The sequence below is a fragment of the Gymnoscopelus braueri genome (genome assembly GCF_963280865.1).
Source record: "Gymnoscopelus braueri genome assembly, chromosome: 24".
NCBI classification, from domain to species: domain Eukaryota; kingdom Metazoa; phylum Chordata; class Actinopteri; order Myctophiformes; family Myctophidae; genus Gymnoscopelus; species Gymnoscopelus braueri.
Window position 1 is genome coordinate 29131184 of NC_137626.1, and position 21673 is coordinate 29152856.

The window sequence follows — 21673 nt, forward strand, 5'->3', positions numbered from 1 at the left end:
CCTAAACCTTTCCAGAGCTTTGGGAGAGCATGTGACTTTTTGGTCACATGCCCGTGGCTACAATCGTCAATTAATACGCTGGACAGAGCAGGCTTAGAGTGACAGGAAAAGTCACAGCTGAGCCTTTCATTTGTTAACACTTGGATTAGGAATACAAATCTCGGCATGTCTTAATGAAAGCCCATGTGCATGGCACAATTATGTTTACCGCATTAACCCTAGAGTCCCTATTCTGGGGCGAACAATCGGTGATAATAGCAGACACGTGAGCTTGCAGATCGGCTATTTCCCGCGAAGAGATTTGGTATAGGGAAAAAAAAGGAGGGGCTTCATATGTAAGACAAGACAATAACACTAAACTCAACAGGTGCAGCTGTGAAAAGTCCCAAACTTGTTTGCATTTAGAACAAAGCCATATTATATTTGTACCCTGTAGAAAAAGACCACATTAAATTCCAGGGTTTAGAAGTATCATTATCTTTACTGTGTCTGAATGTTTGTTAGGGTGTGGGTGACAGGGAAGTAACAAGTTGTCAACAAACCAACTCTCTACTGCCACTCTGTGAATGTCCTTTGTCATTGCAAAACTGGCTGGGAAAGGGAACAGAAAACTACATTTCACAATTATACCAAAAGCTACAAAAATACACTGTTTAATGCTCACAGGTGGCAGCTTAGCAACAGTATACGACGTCACTCACAACAAATCTCATGTTGTTCTAACACTTTCACTAAATTTAACTTAAAAATGCTTCAACTACTACAGTCACAAATAACTAATGTACCTTTTTCCATAACACGTCATAGTATTCCAATTAAACATCAACATTTTATAGTTTCATTTACTGTTGTGATTACTACTGTATGTCCTTTGAGAAGTTTGCAACCGTAGTCAGTCACATTCATTCATTTTTTAGAATAAACTTCATTCAAAACATTGCGAAAATGAACATACAAAAGTATTAACCTTAATGTACATCAACTTAACAAAAAATGCCCAGAAAGCCCTCGCATTAAGCCTATTAACTGGACACCAAGATAGCAGAGACTTTTGAGCAAATTTGATCATTTTAAGATCATTTCGAGAGGTCAAATTCCCAGCAGAGAGGAGTAGCTAGGATATGGCACATTGCAGCTGTGAATCATCTACAGCAGTGGATCTGAAACAGTGTGCCATGAGACAAGTCCTGGTGTGCCGTGGGAATTTATTGACAACCACACATTTGTGCAATATTTACAACTATACAAGTTATGAAATAACTTTTAATTTACTATAGAAGTACTTTGTGCACACTAGTTTCTACACCTGACCCTACAATTCTTTTGACCAGTTTCAATCTGGTGTCCCTATTTTTTTTCATTATTGGCAGATTTTTTTTTTTGGAATCATTACTTTTTGTAATGTTCACAAAAAATAACCGATCTACAAGCTCACAACGTGTGGCATCGCAAAGTGTCGTTAGCTTGCAGATCGGTTATTTTGGCTATGACAGGTGTGTCTTTGACATTTTTTTGACTTGCCCATTTGGCCGTGCCTTTGGCACAGAAAAGTTTGACAACCCACTGATCTTCAGAAACGCAGATACCAAGAGACATGAGGCGATGAGAGATGCAGAGCCTGCTCGATCATGCAGAATAAAGAGTGTTTCAAATGTGTGTGAGAGAGCGTTGAGTACGCATTAGTGCAGGACGTCTTATGTTGTCCGGCGCGGGGGAGGGAGGGGCCATGGGCAGATACCTTTACACCTCAAAAGCTGGGAACTTTGATTTCATTGGTTGCAATATGTCAGCCAGGAAGTAGATAGTGCCAGCCATGCCTAGAGACAAGAAGTGACACGTTAGGTATGCATAGAAGCCCCGCCCAGAAATTTACACACCAACCCAACCCCTTGTGGCCAAGACACAACTAGTTAGCAGTGGTGTAAAGTAACTAAATACATTTACTCAAGTACTGTACTTAAGTAAAATTTTGAGGTACTTTTACTTCTACTCCACTACATCTCAGAGGCAAATGTTGTGCTTTTACTCTACTACAATTATTTGAAAACTTTAGTAACTAGTTACTTTGTAGATTTTGATTATTATTACAAAACATATATTGACCACTTCGGCCCTATTAAACTTTCGCTATTTTCAAAAGATTTTTATGCATTTCATACATTTGAAAAGTTATGAAATGGGACATTTTGATACCAATACTTTTTTTACTCAAGTAAATTATGAATTCCGGACTTTTACTGGTAACAGAGTACTTCTACATTGCAGCATTGATTAATTTGAGTACTTTTTCCACCACTGCTAGTTAGCTCGCTCAACTAATAACAAACCCTTCACATTTTGAAAGCAGACATTGTAATGAATCGTAATAAAGTCAGCCGCCAGCCATTTTTACTTGCCGTGTCACTCTATAATTTACACATCAAACAATATGAGGATGATGTTTGATATCATACCTTCAGCTATAGCAAACAGTTGGACTAGCACGTTGATTCAGAGTGGGTATCAGAGTGCCAGTTGCAATAAGGTATGTCAATTTAAGCCACATTTATTTCAAGATGAGCATACAATTTAAAACTTTGCTCTCTTAAATAGCACTCATTGTGTAAAGAAATATGTTCTATGGTGGTTCTGGAATCAGTGTACAGTACTACATGTTGACAAAAGGAAAACAAAGAGCTGAAACCTCCTAATTATTATGCATTATTTTACCTTCAAAAAGTGAGAAGGGAGTGTCCGGGGTCCGGCAGCCATGTTTGCCATAGTTCATGCACCAGTCAGCAAACTGGGGAGAGAGAGAGGGAGAACACATGGATCAAAACATAATAAAACCTCACGACCGAAAATGTTTGTATGACCAAGTCCTAATGTGCGATTGGCGAAACAGTATGAAACGAGCCCCCCACACTAGCGCTGATTCCTAAACAATTAACACTATGTAAAATTAGGATGTCCTAGTGATATTGTTGTAGATAGGCCATTTCGATTTTCATTGCGCAGCATGCTTCCATGGAAGACATGCTGGCTTCAATGGAATCCAAATGACACATCAGTCGTGGCGACTGAGAACTTTAATCCATTCAATCCAGGGACACATCTGTCATTTTAGATTTCTTTGGCTATTCAAGCAGATATAGAAGCTCATAACGTGGCACCAAGTGCCGCACTACGAGCTTGTAGATCTGCTTTTTTTTTATCGTGAAAATCGTGCAAATCTTTGAATATATACATTTTCTAAAGCGAACATTTGTAAAATATGTTGTTCCAGGGACCCCCAGAAGCAGAGTTTTGAGTTACAAATGATCGCTTTAAAAAAAAAATACATATTCAAAGATTTGCACAAAATTTCATGATTTTTCAAAAATGGCAGATCTGCAAGCTCATAGCGCGGCGCGTGCCGCGCTATGAGCTTGTATATCTGCTATTTTTGAAAAGCCCAAAGAAGTCTAAAACGACAGCGATGCGTTCCCGGATTGAACGGGTTAATCCATGGAGACTGAGAACTTTAATCCATGGAGAATGAGAGGGCGAGGGAGAGTGTGACAGAATGACAGAGTGACATAGAGTCTCGACACCCCCTTGTCTACAACAGAACACTAGAGCTCGGCGGTCTCGAGAGAATAGCGAGCAATGTCAACAACTGCTACAACATTTTGTCTGGCTAAGTGAAACGCTAGATGTCCAAGCGACATCTCAGATTGTGACCGTGTCATCCTGTTCGCGTAATGGAAGCTTCGACGAGACATCTGACAAGTCTATATATATCTTCTATGAATAGATTAATACAAACAAAAAAAAAAAAGGTACACATGGGACGCGTTCCACCCGAGACCAGGCCAAAAATGTGCTCATACCAACACTTTAAGCCCGATTTATACTTTGTTGTAGGACAGTGTCACGTGCCGAAAATAGCCGATTTACACGCTCGCAACGCATCACATTGGCAATGTGTTATGAGCTTGTAGATCGGCTATGTTCGGTGTGGGACGTCATCGTACAGCGGAGCATAAATTAAGCACTACTCTATCATTGTTGATCCCAACTTCTGACAGCTACCAATTACTGAATCAATAAACATAAAAGGCCATGCTTCCCTGACGGTTTTTTTTTTCTCCTTCTGAATATTTTTTTATTTGAGGCTGGCGTGTGGCCAGTGGCAGAAATCCTTGGTTGTAATTTTTCTAAATGAGTTCAGCTCGACTTCCATGTCTTCCATCAAAGTCAGACTCTCGTTGTAGAATGGCGAAATGAAAAAGGAAAACCGCCTCGAGAAGTAATTTGATGAAAGGAGCTATTTCGGAGCTCGATGCTGACGCATTACACAAATCGTTCCGACACACAAAGCACCGGAGGAACCCATGTCATGTTTACGTTTAACACATTTTACACATGCGGATTGTGTGGATATCAGACAGAATCAAGTCTTGACCCTCAATCAGTTTTTAAATTCCTGAAAAGTGACCGTTTTGGACATGGGGATTAAAGAAAAATCAAATCTCAGGTTTGAACATTCTTGTTAGGTCGTCCCAATCTCTGATTTGTGAAACAGTGTGAAAGGAGTCCTCCACACTAGCGCCGTTACCTAAATAATTAGCGCAATATGTAGGTTTATGTATAGGAATTATCATTCTAAGCCTATGTTCGTGTTGTTCTACATACAATGGAATAATTTACAATTTAAGCAATAGAACATGCATTCTATTGTTTGACCAATTGTAATACTCTTTAATCTCCTAAAAATTACTGAAATCAGTTGTGGCAACTGAGAACTTTAATCCTGTAGTTCTCAAAGTAAAATAAATGATGGATAGTTTAACCTAATGGACCCTTATGTTGCTGTAACTCTGAGAGTGTACAAAGGGAACCAAATGGAGCCTTTACGGGTCCATCTGGTCCCTTTGCACACTCTCAGACATATGGCGGTCCGTGGTCTAATGCAAGGGTTCTCAAAGTGGGTTCTGGGAACCCCCAGGGCCCTATATACATAAGCTATTTTGCAAAAATCTTTACATTCTTTGAAAATGTTTGAATATTTTTTGACATTTTTAAACGCCACAAATCTTGTATGGGGTCGTTGGCACAAAATCCTTTCAGATGGTGGTCCACGGCCAAATACACATTAAATTAGGGGTCCTTGATATGAAAAAGTTTGAGAACCACCGCTTTAACCCATTGATACCTGGAACGCTTCTGTGTCACTTTAGATGCCTTTGGCTATTCAAAAATAGCAGATATACAAGCTCATAGCGCGGCACCGAGTGCCGCGCTACGAGCTTGTAGATCTGCTATTTTTGAAAAAATCGTGAAAAAATATTTTTTATATTTTCTTCAAAAAACTGTTAGGATTTAGATTTTTTTAAAGAATCGCCTCAGGTCTTAATGGGTTAATCCATGCGGACATGCAAGGGTTTCCGCCCAACAGCGACGACATCATGTCCACCTACCATGCAGGCTCTGTAGAGGTGCTTGGGGTCCTGGGTTAGTCGGTACAGAGCCAGGAAGGTGTAGGCGTTCCCGGCAACACCGTGACACAAGCCGTAGCCCTTCTTCAGAAGGCCCCAGCGCCACACCACCTCACCACACCAAAGGGCGTACTCCAGGTACTGGGACACGCCGAACACCTGGAACACACACACAGGCAGGAGGACAGAGAGGGACTTTTACTGGGGAACACTTGACACAGACATATGAGTGGTTTACTTTACCACTTTAACCCTATACAGTACTTGGTTTACCGGAGTCCCTCAGGGATCTATACTATGTTTTTGTTCTACAATAAATATCTTCGCTGAAGATAGCCGATCTAGCTCGTAGAGCTGCTATTTTCTGCAATGGTTTCCCGCAGAATACGATGGGGTTTAAGTGGTTAAAGTGAAAGTAGCAATGCCACAGAAATACTCAGTTACAAGTCCCAAGTGCTCAGTTATGCAGAATGGACCATTTCACAAGTTGGTTTGTGAAATGGGCCACAAGTTAAGTTTTCTATTTTTTTCTATTTTTGAATAGCCTAAGTATAAAATAGGGCTGAAGTGGTTAATGTATGTTTTGTAATAATAATCTAAATCTGCAAAGTAACTGGTAACTATGCTGTCAAATAATTGCAGTGGACTAAAAAAGTCCACACATTTTACTCTAATACTATAATGTGGAGTAAAAACAGAAATTAACTAATGGAATAGTATAGTAAAAATTGTGCTTAAGTACTAAGTTACTATCCACCACTGAACCACACATTCAAAGTCACCCAACTGTGTCACTCAACAAAGATAAAAAAATGTTCAAAAGTACATATTTCAGTTGAGCAACCTTGACGAAATGACGGACTTTAAACTGAAAGAGGCGACATGACATTCCCAGTTGAAAGCAGTATTTAACAAGCACTCCTCTGGTTGTCAGCCTAATGGCTTGGCTCCTCCAGGAGCATTGCGTTCCATTGCGTCACTGTCACCGACATCGTCAGTTTGACGTTTGATCTGCTCCACCGGTAGAGCACTTTTTGTTGTTTTTTATCTGAGAGCATCAGAAGAGGCACAATAAACATGGATTATGCATACGCAGCTACAGCTATTCTTAAGAGTATACAAACAGAACCAAATGGACCCGTAGTGTTAATTTAAAAAAAAAAAAAAAGGACCACATCGCTTCTCGAAAACAAAGTTCTTTACAGAACAAAGAAAAAAGAAAAAAGAGAAAGCAAAAAACTAAGCAAAATCTGAATATAACGATAAAGAGAGAGAGAAAGAGATTAACACATTTTACATTCTAACTGTCATAGGCAAATATAATTAAGAAAAAGACTTGACATAGAGGTTTCCAGAAGTGATTTAAAACAAAGCACTGATGTTGCTAACCGTAGCTCCTCAGGTCGGCCGTTCCAATTTAAAGTCTAGGTGCCTGGACTGCAGGTCCCCAGGTAATGAGGTGAGTTTTAGGAACAGCCAGGAGGGCCCTATCTGAGGATCTGAGGCTGCACACAGGCTTATAAGGGACAAGAATATATGAAATGTAACTGGGAACCTGTCCATGCAGGGCTTTTTTTTAAGTAAAATCTTACTTAACTTCTGAAGCTCTCAGGCAACCAGTGAAGGGCAGGCAAGAGGGCGTGATATGGTCACGTTTCTAAGTATTAGTTAACAGTCTAGCAGCAGAATGATGTACCAATTGGAGACAGGATATGACTTTTTTTGCTGAGGCCAGAGTAGAGGGAATTACTGTAATCTAAACGTGATTAAGATAAAAGCATGAATGACCTTTTCGAGGTCTGGGGTAGCCTCGATCTCCAGGCTTTTATTGTTTAGTTTTGCTAAAAAATAAAAGCCTGGCCCAACGAGTCACTGTACTCGGTATGAGGAAGTGTTTCATTTCCCAACCAACCAGAGTGCAGTGGGCGTCGCTCGTAATGTTGTGTTAACGGGGCGGGGGTTGACGGACAGATCGGTGAACCAATGGGATCAGGCCGCAATCTCTCGCCGGCTCTATACATCCGCCCCTCTATACACGAAATCAGGAGCGTTGGGGCAGTCTAGGTCTGGGGTGTCAAGAGGGACTTCATTTTGGCAATATTCCTCAACTGGAAGTAACTAGATTTAACAACTTTTGTTACTTGGTTGTTCAAGGAAAGGTCGGAATATATTATATACAATGGAACCGTGGAGTTAATTTAAGGACAGGACAACTGCTCGTAATTTTGGGACTGTTCACACATTTTTCAGTACATCATGACGTGAATGAATAGCCTGCACCAGAGAAAACAACCTTTTACAACTGCAGCCCTTCAATGCAATAATTTGCCTCATTATTTTAATTCACTAGATGTGAGCCGACGTTGCATTCAGTGTTCAGATAAAAAATAGAACAACCGTTTTTCAGCTCGAACCAACAGGAGGTCCAACCAGCAGGGCAAAGCTGACGCAATGTCGGCAGTGGAGGAGCACCTTTCATTGATTACAAAGGGAACATTCCCTGGCCGACGGCCGATTCTAACACAATGTAACGCAGCACTCGATGGATCCAGCGGAGCCCAGGCGTTAGCTGGAGCTCTGGCTGTCAGGGTAATAGCTGTATTCTAGGACATTAATGCCAGGCACTGTTTGACTTTCAAATAAAAGTCAAATCAGAGCAAATGACGTACTGTAAGTTATTTAGTAGGACAGAAGAATAATAGATCCACATGATGCAACACAGAATACACTTGGCTGACTACTGTAATAGGGGTTAGTAATGTGTGTAGTATTGTGTATGCATCATGGCCCAAGTACCATAATTCGCCACTAGATGGCACAATAATGCTGTAAAATACTGTAGGGAGCTTTTAGTTCCACAGCTGTGTATCCCAGGTAATTATAGTTGTTTTTTGGTTGTTTGCTTGTTTTATTCCACCAAGAAAATAATTGGAACCTGGCATTTCAGGTCCTAACTGGTACCCGATTTGATGGCTAGAATGACAATTAGCAGTAAAGTCCTTGGTGTCCACAGGAGCAGACTTGAGATCCACAGCTATAAACAAAAGAAAGCATTGCTTTTGTCCAATGCGACGCTTTCAATCCTACCACATTGGATGTGGCTTAAGACCAGAGAGCTTTATCATAACCAAGTTTCTAGGCATTCTTAGAAGAATACACAATAAGCCATTCAAGAACATACCTGTCAACCGTTCGATTTCCTCCTCGATTCTCCCAGATTTTACCCTTCTCTCCTGCCGTTTTGTTTAAATATTTTCCTGTAATTATCCATTTTTTTCAAAACTTTCCCATATATAAGAATAAAAAATCCCAGTGGATTACTTGCATTGCTTCCATAGACTGGTTGCTTTCTTGTTGTGTCTTTTTAGAAACCGAGTAATCCAGAAAGGAACTGAACAACTGTTTGATGAACTGTACAGAATTATTATGGAACTGGAATGAACTATTAACTTTTTTTTACCTTTGAAAATCAAACTGATGCTATGGTTGAGTTTATTCAATTTGTGTGTTTAGTTGTCTTGCAATGAATTAATGCAATGTCTGTTTATGAATGCAATGGATATGGATTTTTGGTTAAACAACTTCATTAACCACTTGGGTTAATGAACCCTGGGTCCCCCAGGATTCTATACTAGATCCAATATATATATTTTTTCCCTCTACACCAAATCTCTGTGCCAAAAATAGCTCATCTACAAGCTCACAAGGCGAGCTTGCATATCCACTATATTTTTGGCAAATGTTTGCCCTCGGAATGGGGACGCTAGGGTTTGTGTGGTACCCACGCCTGTCTTAGACAACACTCGCCGCTGCGTCAGAAACCTTGGTGCCTCCGTTCTTACCTTGTAGGCCTGCAGGAGCATGTAGACCACCCCCGGGGCGCCGTGGCACCAGTGCACCAGCAAGTCGCGGTTGTCACCCAAGCAGGGAGGGTAGTTCCCCGAGGGGAACTTGAGACGGCACACGTAGTCCACGCTGGGCTTCACCAGCCTGTGGACCAACTCCGCGCCACCGACGACGCCTGGCTGCAGGCGGGGAACAGAATGGTAGAGCGTTACAGAGGAACTGCCTATTCCTACAGTATAGTAGATCAGTGATTCTCAACCTTTTCAGGCCGTGAGCCTACAAAATAATCATATTTGAACTGGGGACCCCCCATTTAGTTTGACTTCGTTCCACAGATAAATATTGTGAAAATAGCTGATATTTTCACAATTTTGGCCTCTATCTTATATTATTTGACAATTTGGCCAATGTTTTATAGTATAGTTTGTTGATTACTCTGATGCAGTATTTGGTCTTTTTCTTTTCTTGAGGTATTAAAAGTCCTTAACACCTTCCTAAGACCTTCGTTAAGTCCTAAGGCCTTAAAATTCATTTCACCATCATCTGGGGACCCCCCCAAAATCATGTGGGCACCCCCCTGGGGGTCCCGTCTCACAGGTTGAGAACAACTATTAGATTACATACACAGTAACTAAATATAATGTATCTAGCAGTTAATGCCCAAAATAGGGATGCCAGGTTGTAAGCGCATGGACATTGACATGGAAATAACGATGGAAATTTATTTTCTGTTAATTTCCCAGTTGTTATTACACAGATGAATAGAAATGATTGTCATTACCTCAAGTCACTGTGACAGGCCTATGATAGTCATTATAGTGCAACCATTTCAAGTCACATTCTTGTTCTAAAGCAATAATAAAGCGTTCATATCTTTTCAAGTGATATTTCACTGTGCTGGAAGGATTCTTTCCAATTCTTCTTTACCACAACATATGTGCAAAACAATAATTATTTATTTATTCGTTTTTCAAATGAAATGGATTATTTATTTATGCGTCTTCTATCCTTGCATGTATTATTTTTCTTGCTTGTGTCAACACTATGCAAATAACTATTTTAGTTGAATTATGTGTGAGCGACCTATATTGCCACATTTAAAATTCTCTCTCCTGCGAAGACGAAGGCCGCTCTCCTCACTATCCCCAACGGAGCCAATGACAGGCAGGCATTCACATGCTTGGCCAATGAGCATTCACCTTCATGAGGAAGTAGTAGATACCGGCCAGGCCATGGGCAGCACCAACATACTGCTCCTGGTACCACTCGTACATCAGGGGGGTCTGCTCTTGGACGCGGAACCTCCTAGACTGGCTATCCCCAGAGGCCAGAATGGCATCGCTGATCTGTGGCAGAGAAGAGCAGTCATCATCGGTAATTCATCATCGGTAATTCATCATCGTACACGACTGTGATACATTGAGATCAATGGGTTTAGTCTAAAATGAAACGTTAAAATACTTAACCCACTAAAAGCCCATTTAAATCCTAACAGTTTCATGAAAAACCTATGTTTCTATGTCAGTGGTTCTCAATCTTTTTCATGTCAAGGAACCCCAAAATGATATGTATTTGGCCGTGGAACCCCATCTCCAAATATGTTGTTCCAGGGACCCCCCAGCAGCAAAGATTTGAGTTACAAATGTTCGCTTAAAAAAATAATAATATATATATATATATATATATATATATATATATATATATATATATATTCAAAGATTTGCACAAATTTTCTTATTTAAAAAAAAAAAATAGCAGATCAACAAGCTCATAGCGCGGCACTCTGTGCCGCGCAATGAGCTTGTAAATCTGCTATTTTTGAATAGCCAAAGTATAAAATAATGGTTAGAGTGGTTACACAGATGTGTCCCCGGTTTAAATGGGTTAAATCGATCTGATCCATAGGTCAGAACACAATTCCGCACGGGCTCCGATTAATGTGCGTTGTTAAATTCATGCCACTGCAAGTGCTAACATATTCCTTTTGAAGGAATTCCCCCAGATCCTGTTCAGTGGACTGTGCAGACATCCCAGATTCAGTGCGCGTGAATTGACATTAGAAGAAGCCGAGCATGCAGACATCCAATCATTTACAGGCTAGTTTAATGAAGACGTACTTGTTGGATGTACTGCAGAGGGATGGTGTCTTGTCCGAGCTGCTGGTTAACGAACAGCAGGGAGTAGAGGTAGCCTGTCCGACCGTAGAGGAGCTCGTCTGGGAGACCTCCGGCACCCATCACAACTTTGTGGTGGAGCTGCAGCAGTCTGTGTGAGGCACAGGGGAAGGGAGGGGCAGGAGATACCACGTTGACTTGGACGTCGTAAGCTCCTAGGTTAGAACTTTCTATCTCCGATCAAGGTGCATGGTTACGGCGGTGTAGCTTCTTCTGGCCACTCCGCACTTGTGTAATTATGGGAGTTGGCTTATGTTTGTGCAACTTCACATTATTAACCAATGTTTTATTATATTCAAGGTCAACTACCCAACGATCGTCTCTCAGCAAATGTTAGTCGGATGGGCTCTTAGGATGACAAAAACTTGTTTTATCGTAATGGCCGACAACAGTTATTAATTACAGGGATGTACCGAATGGAAAATTCTTGGCGAATACAGAATATAGGAAACACTTGGCTGAAAACCGAATAGCCGAAAATGATTTAGAAAATATATGTATACATTTTTAAAAACATTTTTTGTACCTTTGCCGTCATGGCTGTGCCTCTGCTACATGATTACGGCAAAACTTATAATCACTTTATTGTCCATATATATGGAGCATATTGAGATCAGTTATTTAAAACATATATTTATTTATTGTGTAGAATTATTTATTTACTATTGTGTAGTAATAAAGAAAAAACTTAAATATTAATTCAAGAAATTAAAACAAATATTGAAAAGCCTAACAAAAAGGCAATATAATTCTGCAGTTGCATTATTGCACAAAATGCATTAGGCCTGCCATTCCGGCCATTCCTTTTGGAGAAGTCACTTTCAGTTTCATTTCAGAAAGACACACGCATGCACAAGACAGAAGCCTTTACAGCTGGTGTTAATTATTTTGCACTGTGTGCATACAGACTCTTAACTAGCGCTGGTTAACCTACTAATGTTACCCCCTCTGACATGTGTGGATTTTAGTTTGGTTAATTCAAGATGAAAACAGCAAAGCTTGGTTACAAAGTTAGTATTTCTTCCTTCCTACTTGAGTCTTGAGTTAAGATGGTGGTGTGTGTGGGGGGGGAATGCGGTGTGTACTCCTCCATTCAACGGTTTGTTACAGAGAAAGACGCAGCTGTTGTATACTTCTCCCTACAACAGCGTTTTACCGATCGGATTGTGCCGTTTGTGTACGACTTCTAAACATTCTGTAATATTTATTCAGCATTAAAATCATTTCGGCCAATATCCGAAAATGCTTTTTTAACCATTTTCGGCAGAATATTTTCAGTGGCCGAATATTTGGTGCATCCCAAATTAATTCTAATGTGGAATTCTACAGTAGGGCTGGGCGATAAAATGATCTCAAAAGGAGATGGAAGGTGTTAACGATAAACGATAAACATTTTACTCAATGGTAGAGCATTGGCACCACCAACTCAGCGTACGAGTAGCACGGGCTTGTGTGTGGCAAGTCATGCGGTAAGTACTGGGAGCTGATGGAAGGTGTTGCGCTCCACCTCAGCAATCCATCTCCCAGAGGTCTAACGCATTGCATTGCAACGGGGATAGATTCCTGTGCTCTGGCCGATACCGACAATAAGCCTTTCCAACCTACTTTTAGCTAGTTTTTAGCTTGCATGTGAAAGTGCAGTACATGTCCGATTCCTACTGCAAGGAAATGTTTGAGCTACCACCTGTGATGACAGCGGATACGAAAGCGACTGGAGAAAAAAAAAAAAAAGAGCAAAAGAGTGGAACATGAGGGTCAAAGTGACCTTGCGCTATCCTCCAAATGTAATAAAAATTTTGACAAAAAAGGTAACACGCTGCCCATTACGGTAGTGGCTTAGATAAGTTAAAATATGCCACCTATCTGTCAACCTAGAAGGGACACAAAATATTTTCCATCACCTGAAAAGGTACCATCCCAGTGACCACAACGAGTGTGAAAATACAGACCCAAGTTAACTTAAGTCCAGCCACAAGCTTTGTCCAATATGCGCCAGCGGGGCTGTGCCAAAACAACAATCAATTGTGTATTTTACGGCCATTGCCCCATTATGGAAAGCGACAAAAGAGGAGCGGTTTCTTACTTTATAGCATACGACACGATTCCCCGGAGCACAGTTGAGAAAGGAATTCGATTGCTGGAAATTATTTAAGTGCTAGACTCCAGGTACAAACGCCCAAGCAGAAAATACTTTACCAAAACTGCACTGCCTCATTTTCAGGAAGAGTGCTGATGAAAGCAGGAAAAGGAAATTCATGTTGTCTTTTTAAATGACAATGTAAGAATCACATGAAAAGGTCCCAGATTCTCTCTCCCTCACCAGTAGCCTTGTGAAGTTAAAGGTTTACATTTGGATGTTAATCAATATATTAGTTTATCACAAAATATGTTATGAACCAAGCCATGAAAAGCTGCCGATACTGCCTAAAATACTGGTATCGTGAGTATGCCAGTCTATGCCATTCTGATACCAAGTAATTTATCACATGATATTTCATTTACAGTCATATTTTGGCTGCTTCAGTTACTGTTGCACAACAGTTTTATACTCTTACTGTACTATTTACATCATTATTTTGTACTAACTTGTAGCTTTTTAACTATTATTAATGGAATTTCAGTGTATTCCTAGATCAGTGGTTCTCTTTTAATTTCAAGGACCCCCATAAGAAAGAGTTACAGACCTGTAAGGGTCCATTTGGAAAACCCCCCCAAGGAACCCAGACAGTCCCTGGACCCCACTTTGAGAACCACTGTCCTAAGATTTGTTTTACACACTGGTAAAACAAACTTAAGTCTGATTTATACTTAGTTGCACACTGGTGCTGCCTGTGGTAAATAGCAGATATACAAGCTCACAACGCGTCACAGCCGTGACGCGTTGTGAGCTTGTAGATCTGCCATTTACTGAGCACAAACACCGACACGCAACTAAAGTATAAACCAGGCTTCATTCATACTGACCTGCTGAGACATTCCTGAGCTTCCTGTGCTCTCTGCATGCGATGGTAGACCACGGAGGCCACCGCCAGGGGCCCCGCGTCCCCGCACAGGAAGGTGACGTCCTGGCGCTGCGTCAGACACTTCAGGCTGTGACACACGTAGTCCAGGGCCTTCTGGAGGAAGGAGGACTCACCAAACACTTCGTGCAGGTGGAGGTAGAGCAGAGCAATGCCTGTTGGGTAGACACATGGGAATGGACTGGATGTTGGAATTACAATTTACAATGTAAGGCATTTAGCGGACTCTCTTAAACCATATTTGTAACTATACCTTTCAAGACGGGAACCCCTTTTGGGGTAGTTGTTGCTATGTACAGTATATAGCAACATACATTGTTTGTAATTTTTGAATAAATACTTTCAGTTTTTCAGAAAACTTCAAAATGCACAGAAATAGTCATCTAGGATCATAGGTAAACCAAGAACCTATATCATCAGTCTTAACAGTATAATATCAGAAATGATCAATAATCTGCACATTGAAACTATACACACACACTATAGGATGCCAGGTCTGCAAATGACCTGGCATCTGTCTACATAACATGCCATCTAAATTACATTGTAGCCTTTGCATAAGCCTGCAAGGTCGTCAAGGCTAGAGAAAGTGCTACGGGCGGTAGAGTGGAGTCTGAAGAGGTGAGTCTTCAGATTAGGTTGATATCCGTATGATATTTGACTTTTCATGACAATTGAAGATGTACTACTGATAGCTACTTTAACACATTTTGTAGTTATATACATATAGTTATATAGGTATAGTTACGTAATGCGGTTCCAGGTCTAAACGGGTTAAACAGCTATTTAAAAAATGTGCGTGTCCTTTTATTAACCCTTTTAGACCTGAGGCCGATTCTAAAAACGCCTTCTAAATCCTGACCGAAGTTTTCTGAAAAACTTCAAATATGTATTCAAATATTACAAAAAATGTATGTGGCTATATACTGTACATAGCAACAGGAACCCCAAAAGGGGTTCCTTTCTTGAAAGGTATAGTTACAAATAGGGGTTCCCGCCCAAAATGGGTTAAATGAATAGTTCACTCAAACCATTGTCTACTCACCCTCATACCAGTGGTGCATAAGGTACGTTTTTTGCCTAGGTTGAGTTGTATAATGCTCATCGTGATGCTAGAGGGGGTTCCACGGGTCCCCAGCTAAATGATTGATGGAGTTAATCTGTTCTTCTGTCTTACTATTACATGTACAAGTTAATACAAGTAGAGAATGTACAAGAAATGGCTACTTTGATCAGAGTTTCACTGTAATCTCTATACATCCATACATATAGACAGTAAAGGAATTAGATCTGTCAAAGGACCAAATGACAGATCATATCAGTCCAAATAATGTTAAACAATACCGTGTTGATTGGTGAGGCAGGCGGTGTAATAATTTTTTTTAGACAAAAACTTTTGCTAGGCTTACGTAACACCTCAGCACCAGCTTCCACAAGCCCCTCGGTTACAAAATATCTTTGGTGAATCAGACCTTGAGACAGACATGGCAGATAGCAGGTGCAAGTGATGTGCAATTCATAGTGCTATCAGCGACCACAATCTATTTTGTGAATTTGCCCCCGACTCTAGCGAAGAAATAACTGACATTTTGTTATTTTCCACTCACACAGGGCATTCATTTGGCTTCAGAAGACTTGGATTTTGCTACACGAGCTGTGTGGATTGATTTGAAAGTCATTTATTTGGCTCTTTTTGTTAATTCCAAAGGATTGGTAAACCGTTGGCTTCTGGTTTTGGAGCAAGCTGCCAATGAGCTGCCCAAGCAAACCCTTCGTGTCTCAGCTGGCATGAGGGAGTAGGTGGAGAATGACAGAATTTTTATTTGTGGGTGAAAATCAATCTGCACGGGTTTCAACTGAGATTTGTTGAGGCAGATGACACCTGAATTTCCCTCGCAGGATCAATAATTACAAGGTCTGTCTATTTTGATTTATTGATGGAAGTTTTTTATTGACAAAGACGTGTATACACCTGACCATATTTACAAGTAAAATAGCAAATAACAATGAGGGTACTGTAAAAGGAACCCGTTACAACTCAACTAATTTATCTATCTACCCACCCATCTATCCATCCACCTCCCTACCCAGCCTTCCAACCATATATCTATCTATCGAATGGCCTTGGAGGCAGGGTTTAGACATGAATATCGCTGCTGTCGGGCCGAATCTCCATATTCAAACTTTTAGTTTTTTCGTAAATCAACGCCTTACTTGATCATACTACAGCGGCACACAAAAGTAGCAGATCCACAAGCTTGAAACGTGGCACGAAGCGACACGTTTTGAGCTTGTAGATCAGTTTTTTTATTTGAATCCTGAAAAGTTACAGTTATGGACATATGGGTTTCCACCCGACAGAGACGATATACTGTTCTGTGGGAGGTACCAATTACCAAACGGTTGGATTGAATACTAGTACACTACATAACTATGTTCTACATAGATGATATGGGTGTTAAGGACGTCCTCACCTGTCCATCCCGTGTAACTGGTGCAGTCTCTCGGGTCGGCAGACTTCAGTCCATTTTCCATCACCGCTAAAAGCTCGCTCACCTTGCTGCTCAACTGCCGAGCGAACGGCGCCGTGAGCTGAGGGGGAAGGAATAGCAAACGCGTCATCACACAGTCAAATACTCAGTGTTGGTCTAATTCAATCCATTTTTAACTCTGAGACCGTTCACGTGCACAGCCGTAAGGGTAAGCCTGTCACAATTATTACATAATCGTCTAATTGCAATTTGCAATAGGCTCTATGCACAGCAGCCATATTGTGAAGACATTCACAGGTGTTACCAATGATACTAATGAAGGCTCTGTTCCATTCTGGTCAAACAGAGTCAGGGTGCTGATATTGAGCATGTTGGCTCACTGGAAACACACTGCTACACCAGTGGGACTAAAGTTTGTCCAGGGACCCTCATGGTTCCTTAAGGGTTTCCAAATGGCCCCTTACGGGTGTGTAACTCTGGGTCCATTTGGTTCCATTTGTACAGTCTCAGAGCTACGGGGGTCGTGGAAATTGAAAAATCTGAGAACCACTGTGCTACACTAAATGGAACAGAGCCTTCATTAGTATCATTGGTAACACCTGTGAAGGAAGTGATAATATGGCTGCTGTGCATAGAGGCTAATGCTTTGAGATAGTCGCAATTATTTTTGCATAATCATCATAATCGTTTCCATGTTGGAAAATGTTCACACATTTTCAAATATTATATTACATGTATAAAATGTTCAATAATTTCTTTGTATATTTAAGTTTGGTCATATCTGCCCTGTGAAATTTTTGGTTACGAAGCCTAAAAGGCAAACAGAAATTTAATTTGTATTAATTATGTTCCAATGTTCAATGTCAAACACAATTAAAGGTAGGGTAAGTGATTTTCTTTGGTTAAAATAAGTGTTAAATAGCTCTATATTCTGATAGTACTCATTGCTATAGAGTGTTTGTTCAGTAAAAGGAGTCTCCTTGTCTCTCCAGCTCTTTATTAAACAGAAAATGCATTTTCGTTTCAGTTTCATTTCCAATTTTATCCAATCAGGATAGAGAACTCAATCAGGGTATAGATTAAACAAGTGAAATTGGAAGTGATGACACTAAGAAATGAGCAGACAAAATTGGAACACTATAAAAATGAAGCTTAAAAATTGGTACTTTCTCCTGATTGGCTGAGATTTTGACACCTACCGGAAAATGTATTTTCTGTTTATTAAAGAGCTGGAGAGACGGGGAGACTCCTGTTACTGAACAAACACTCTACAGCAATTATTACTATCAGAATATAGTGCTTTAACCTTTTAACAAAATACTTTTTGTTTTAACCAAAAAATATCACTTACCCTGACATTAAATCGTCAACTTAAATTTGTAATCGTGACAGCCCTACGCAAGTGTCCATTTAGTTGCATTTGTACAGTCTCAGAGTCAGATTAACACTTTGTTTTTTACAGTGTAGGTGTACAAATACAATACAATACCCGCAGGCACATCATGCACACACTCAAACACACACACACACACACACGTTGTAAGCGTTCATTACCTTTCCCTGGGCATCAAACAGAGCCTGTGTGGACGCAGGACTCCCATCATAGTCCGGATATGGGTTCTGTAAGGCTCTGGTGTCCATAGCTGCTGCGCTGCTTTCAAACTAGGTCACATTACAAGAACAGGCATTATTATTAGTTACCAGAGTGGTGGAAACTAGGTACATTTACTCAAGTACAGTATGTACAGTAAGTGCTACTTTTACTTTGAGTATTTCTGTTTGACTTTGTATACTTTATATCTCAGGTGAAGAGGTGAATATTGTACTTTATTTTTACTATACTATAATTATTTGACAGCTTTTACTTTGTGGTTTTATATTATTCATACAAAACATGCATTAACTGATAAGTGGTGATTTATAGACTAGTAGTGGTTCTCAAAGTGGGGTCCCGGGACCCCCAGGGGTCCTTGGGATGGTCCCCCAGCAAAATGTCTTAATAGCGTCAAAATCAATCATTTTAACCACTTACACCATAATTTATGCTTTGGCAATTCAAAAATAGCATATATATAAGCTTGTAGATCTGCTTTTAAAAAAAATATTATATACATTTTAAATAATTTTTTTTTAACTCAAATCTTTGCTTCTGGGGGTCCCTGGCACAAAATATTGTTGAGATGGGGGTCTGAGGCCAAATACATATCAATTTGGGGGTCCTTAACATGAAAATGTTTGAGAACCACTTCTTTAACCCTAAATACATCTCCCCACGTAGAGCTGCTATTTCCCCCCAAAAAAATCTTGAAAGAAATTTCAACATTTTGGAATATTTTTAAAACATTTTTTGAACGCCACAAATCTTGTATGGATGACCACTCCCTGGCACACAATGTCTAGATGGGGCTCCTGTGGCCAAATACATATTAATGTGGTCTTTCCTTGACATAAAAAAAAGGATTGATAACCACTAGGCAGCACATGAAATAATTTAAATCAGTGTTTCTCAAAGAGGGGTCCTTGAGGGAGTTCCAGGGGGTCCCCAGCTAAATGACAGATAGTTAAGAACCAAATGTACCCTTATGGGTCTGTAACTCAGAGAGTGTACATATGGAACCAAATGGGACCCGTTAGTACCCTCTCATAGTTAAATTAACCTTGATTTTACAACCTAAATCGGGGTCCCAGAGATGGAAATGCCATTAAATGGGGGTCCGTAGCCTGAAGCATGTCAAACAGGGGGTCCTTGACGTGAAAAAGTTTGAGAAGCACCGATTCAGATCATACCCACCTCTGTGCCGCATCATCAACTAACTGATGAACACATTAACGCATAATAAATAGGATCGTGAAACGGGCCATTCTCCTCGAACTTAACGAGTGTTTCCACATTGTGTAGCATCGCTACTTTTACTCGAGACTTTAAGTAAAAGTACAAGTTAAGAACACGAGTACCTCGACCACCACCGTTACAATAGTGGGGGTACCAAACACACGCACGCGCGCGCACAATCCCACACACACCTATCAAAGACATGATAGTCATGTTCAATCACTGCAGCGGCAGCAGCGTGTTAGCTAACTTAGCATTAGCTAGCGTTAGCTAGCATTTTCCTCTGCGAGTACTTAATACACGAACGGCGGCAAAAATTAGCCTCGCCGCCCCGGACGCCACGTTAACACTAGCGTATAATACGCGTCGAATAACCCGTGATGAGCGTTGAAATGGTTGATAGAACGGCGTTAATGTTGTGTTAAATAAAAGGCTAGCCAGACTCACATCCCACCGCACTGCAGACTGCTGTAATGTGCACTAGTGTGTTGATGACCTGGTGTTGTTGTTCCGGCGACCTCGAGCCCTCAAACTTGTCCGCTTGGTGAGCGGTGCCGCCACCTGCTGTTTGGGATGACGGTGTTACACCCACATAGACCAGTGGTTCTCAAACCTTTTTCATGTCAAGGACCCCCCAAATTGACACTTATTAGACCCCCATTTCAAAAGATATGCCAGGGAGACCCCCATAAGAGAAGATTTTTTTTTACGGCTCTAGCAGTGATTCTCAACCATTTTAATTTCGAGGATCACCCAGTTTGACATGCATTAGGGCTACGGACCCCCGTTTAATGGCATTTCTATCACTTGGACCGCAATTTATATTGTAAAATCTATGTCAATTTAACTCTGAGAGTGTACAAATGGAACCAAATGGACCCGTTAGGGTCCATTTGGTTCCATTTGTACACTCTCAGAGTTACAGACCCATAAGGGTCCATTTGGTGCCTAATCTATCATTTAGCTGGGGACCCCTTGGAACTCCCTCAAGGACCCCTGGGGGTCCCCGGACCTCACTTTGAGAACCAATGGGATATGGGATACAGGATAGATGTGCACTAGTAGGGACATCTTGGCACCTCAATGTAAAATTGGCTATTTTGTCCAAAATGTTAAAAATTTAAATATTTGAAAAATTGTCTTAAAGGGATAGTTCACCCCCAAAATGACTTAATTTATATCAATGACACACCCCATGGAGACTTGAATTCATGGATTTTTTTTTATTTTTTGTCGCATTCCTAAGCCAATAATTTGACCGGCAGCGGTTTCCGGTAGGAGACACAAAGAGTCTCTTTTGTATCGCCTACCGGTCCGCTGGTCATCAAATTATTGGCTTAGTAATGCAACAAAAACAAAAAAATATAGGTGATGTGCTTCTTGCCTTTCCTGACTTTGCCCTGGGTTGGCTCCCATAGTGTCAGTTTGCTTACGACTAGTTCTGGGTGCCTGACACATTGCCCAGCCAGCCTCATCCTTCTCTTTCTGACCTTGTCCATGACCTGTGGTATAGGTCCCTGTGGAGGTCCTCATTTCTGATGTGGTCCGTCCATGTGACACCTAGTGGCTAGTGCCATACGTAGCATTCTTGTGTAGACTCCATCCAGGGCCCTTTCCTGTTGTGCTGTGAGGGTCCATGTCTCAGCCACATACAGCAGTACTGACTCCACTGTAGCTACGAACAGCCGCCTCTTGAGGTCTTCTCCCGTGATGTGAACATGCACGGTCATCATTATCGGACTTAATTTTACTTCTTGTTTATGCCCCAAAATGATTGGATATACAGGTTGTGTAGGAATTTGTAGCAATTTTAGAAATATTAGACCTTAATTGTCGAATGTTTAAGCAT

The 21673-nt window shown here is 40.8% G+C and overlaps 1 protein-coding gene across 1 annotated transcript; it reads right to left on the minus strand.

Moving 5' to 3' along the window:
* Positions 1-461: 461 nt before the first annotated feature.
* lancl1 (LanC antibiotic synthetase component C-like 1 (bacterial)) lies at positions 462-20315 on the minus strand. The gene is made up of 10 exons (XM_080422155.1): positions 20272-20315; positions 18546-18653; positions 16974-17091; positions 14444-14654; positions 11423-11570; positions 10505-10651; positions 9302-9484; positions 5442-5618; positions 2710-2782; positions 462-1817 (listed from the first exon to the last, which is right to left on the minus strand). Exons 2-10 carry the CDS (start codon positions 18630-18632, stop codon positions 1741-1743), a joined length of 1221 nt encoding a protein of 406 aa, XP_080278281.1. The 5' UTR covers positions 18633-18653; positions 20272-20315; the 3' UTR covers positions 462-1740.
* Positions 20316-21673: the final 1358 nt, after the last annotated feature.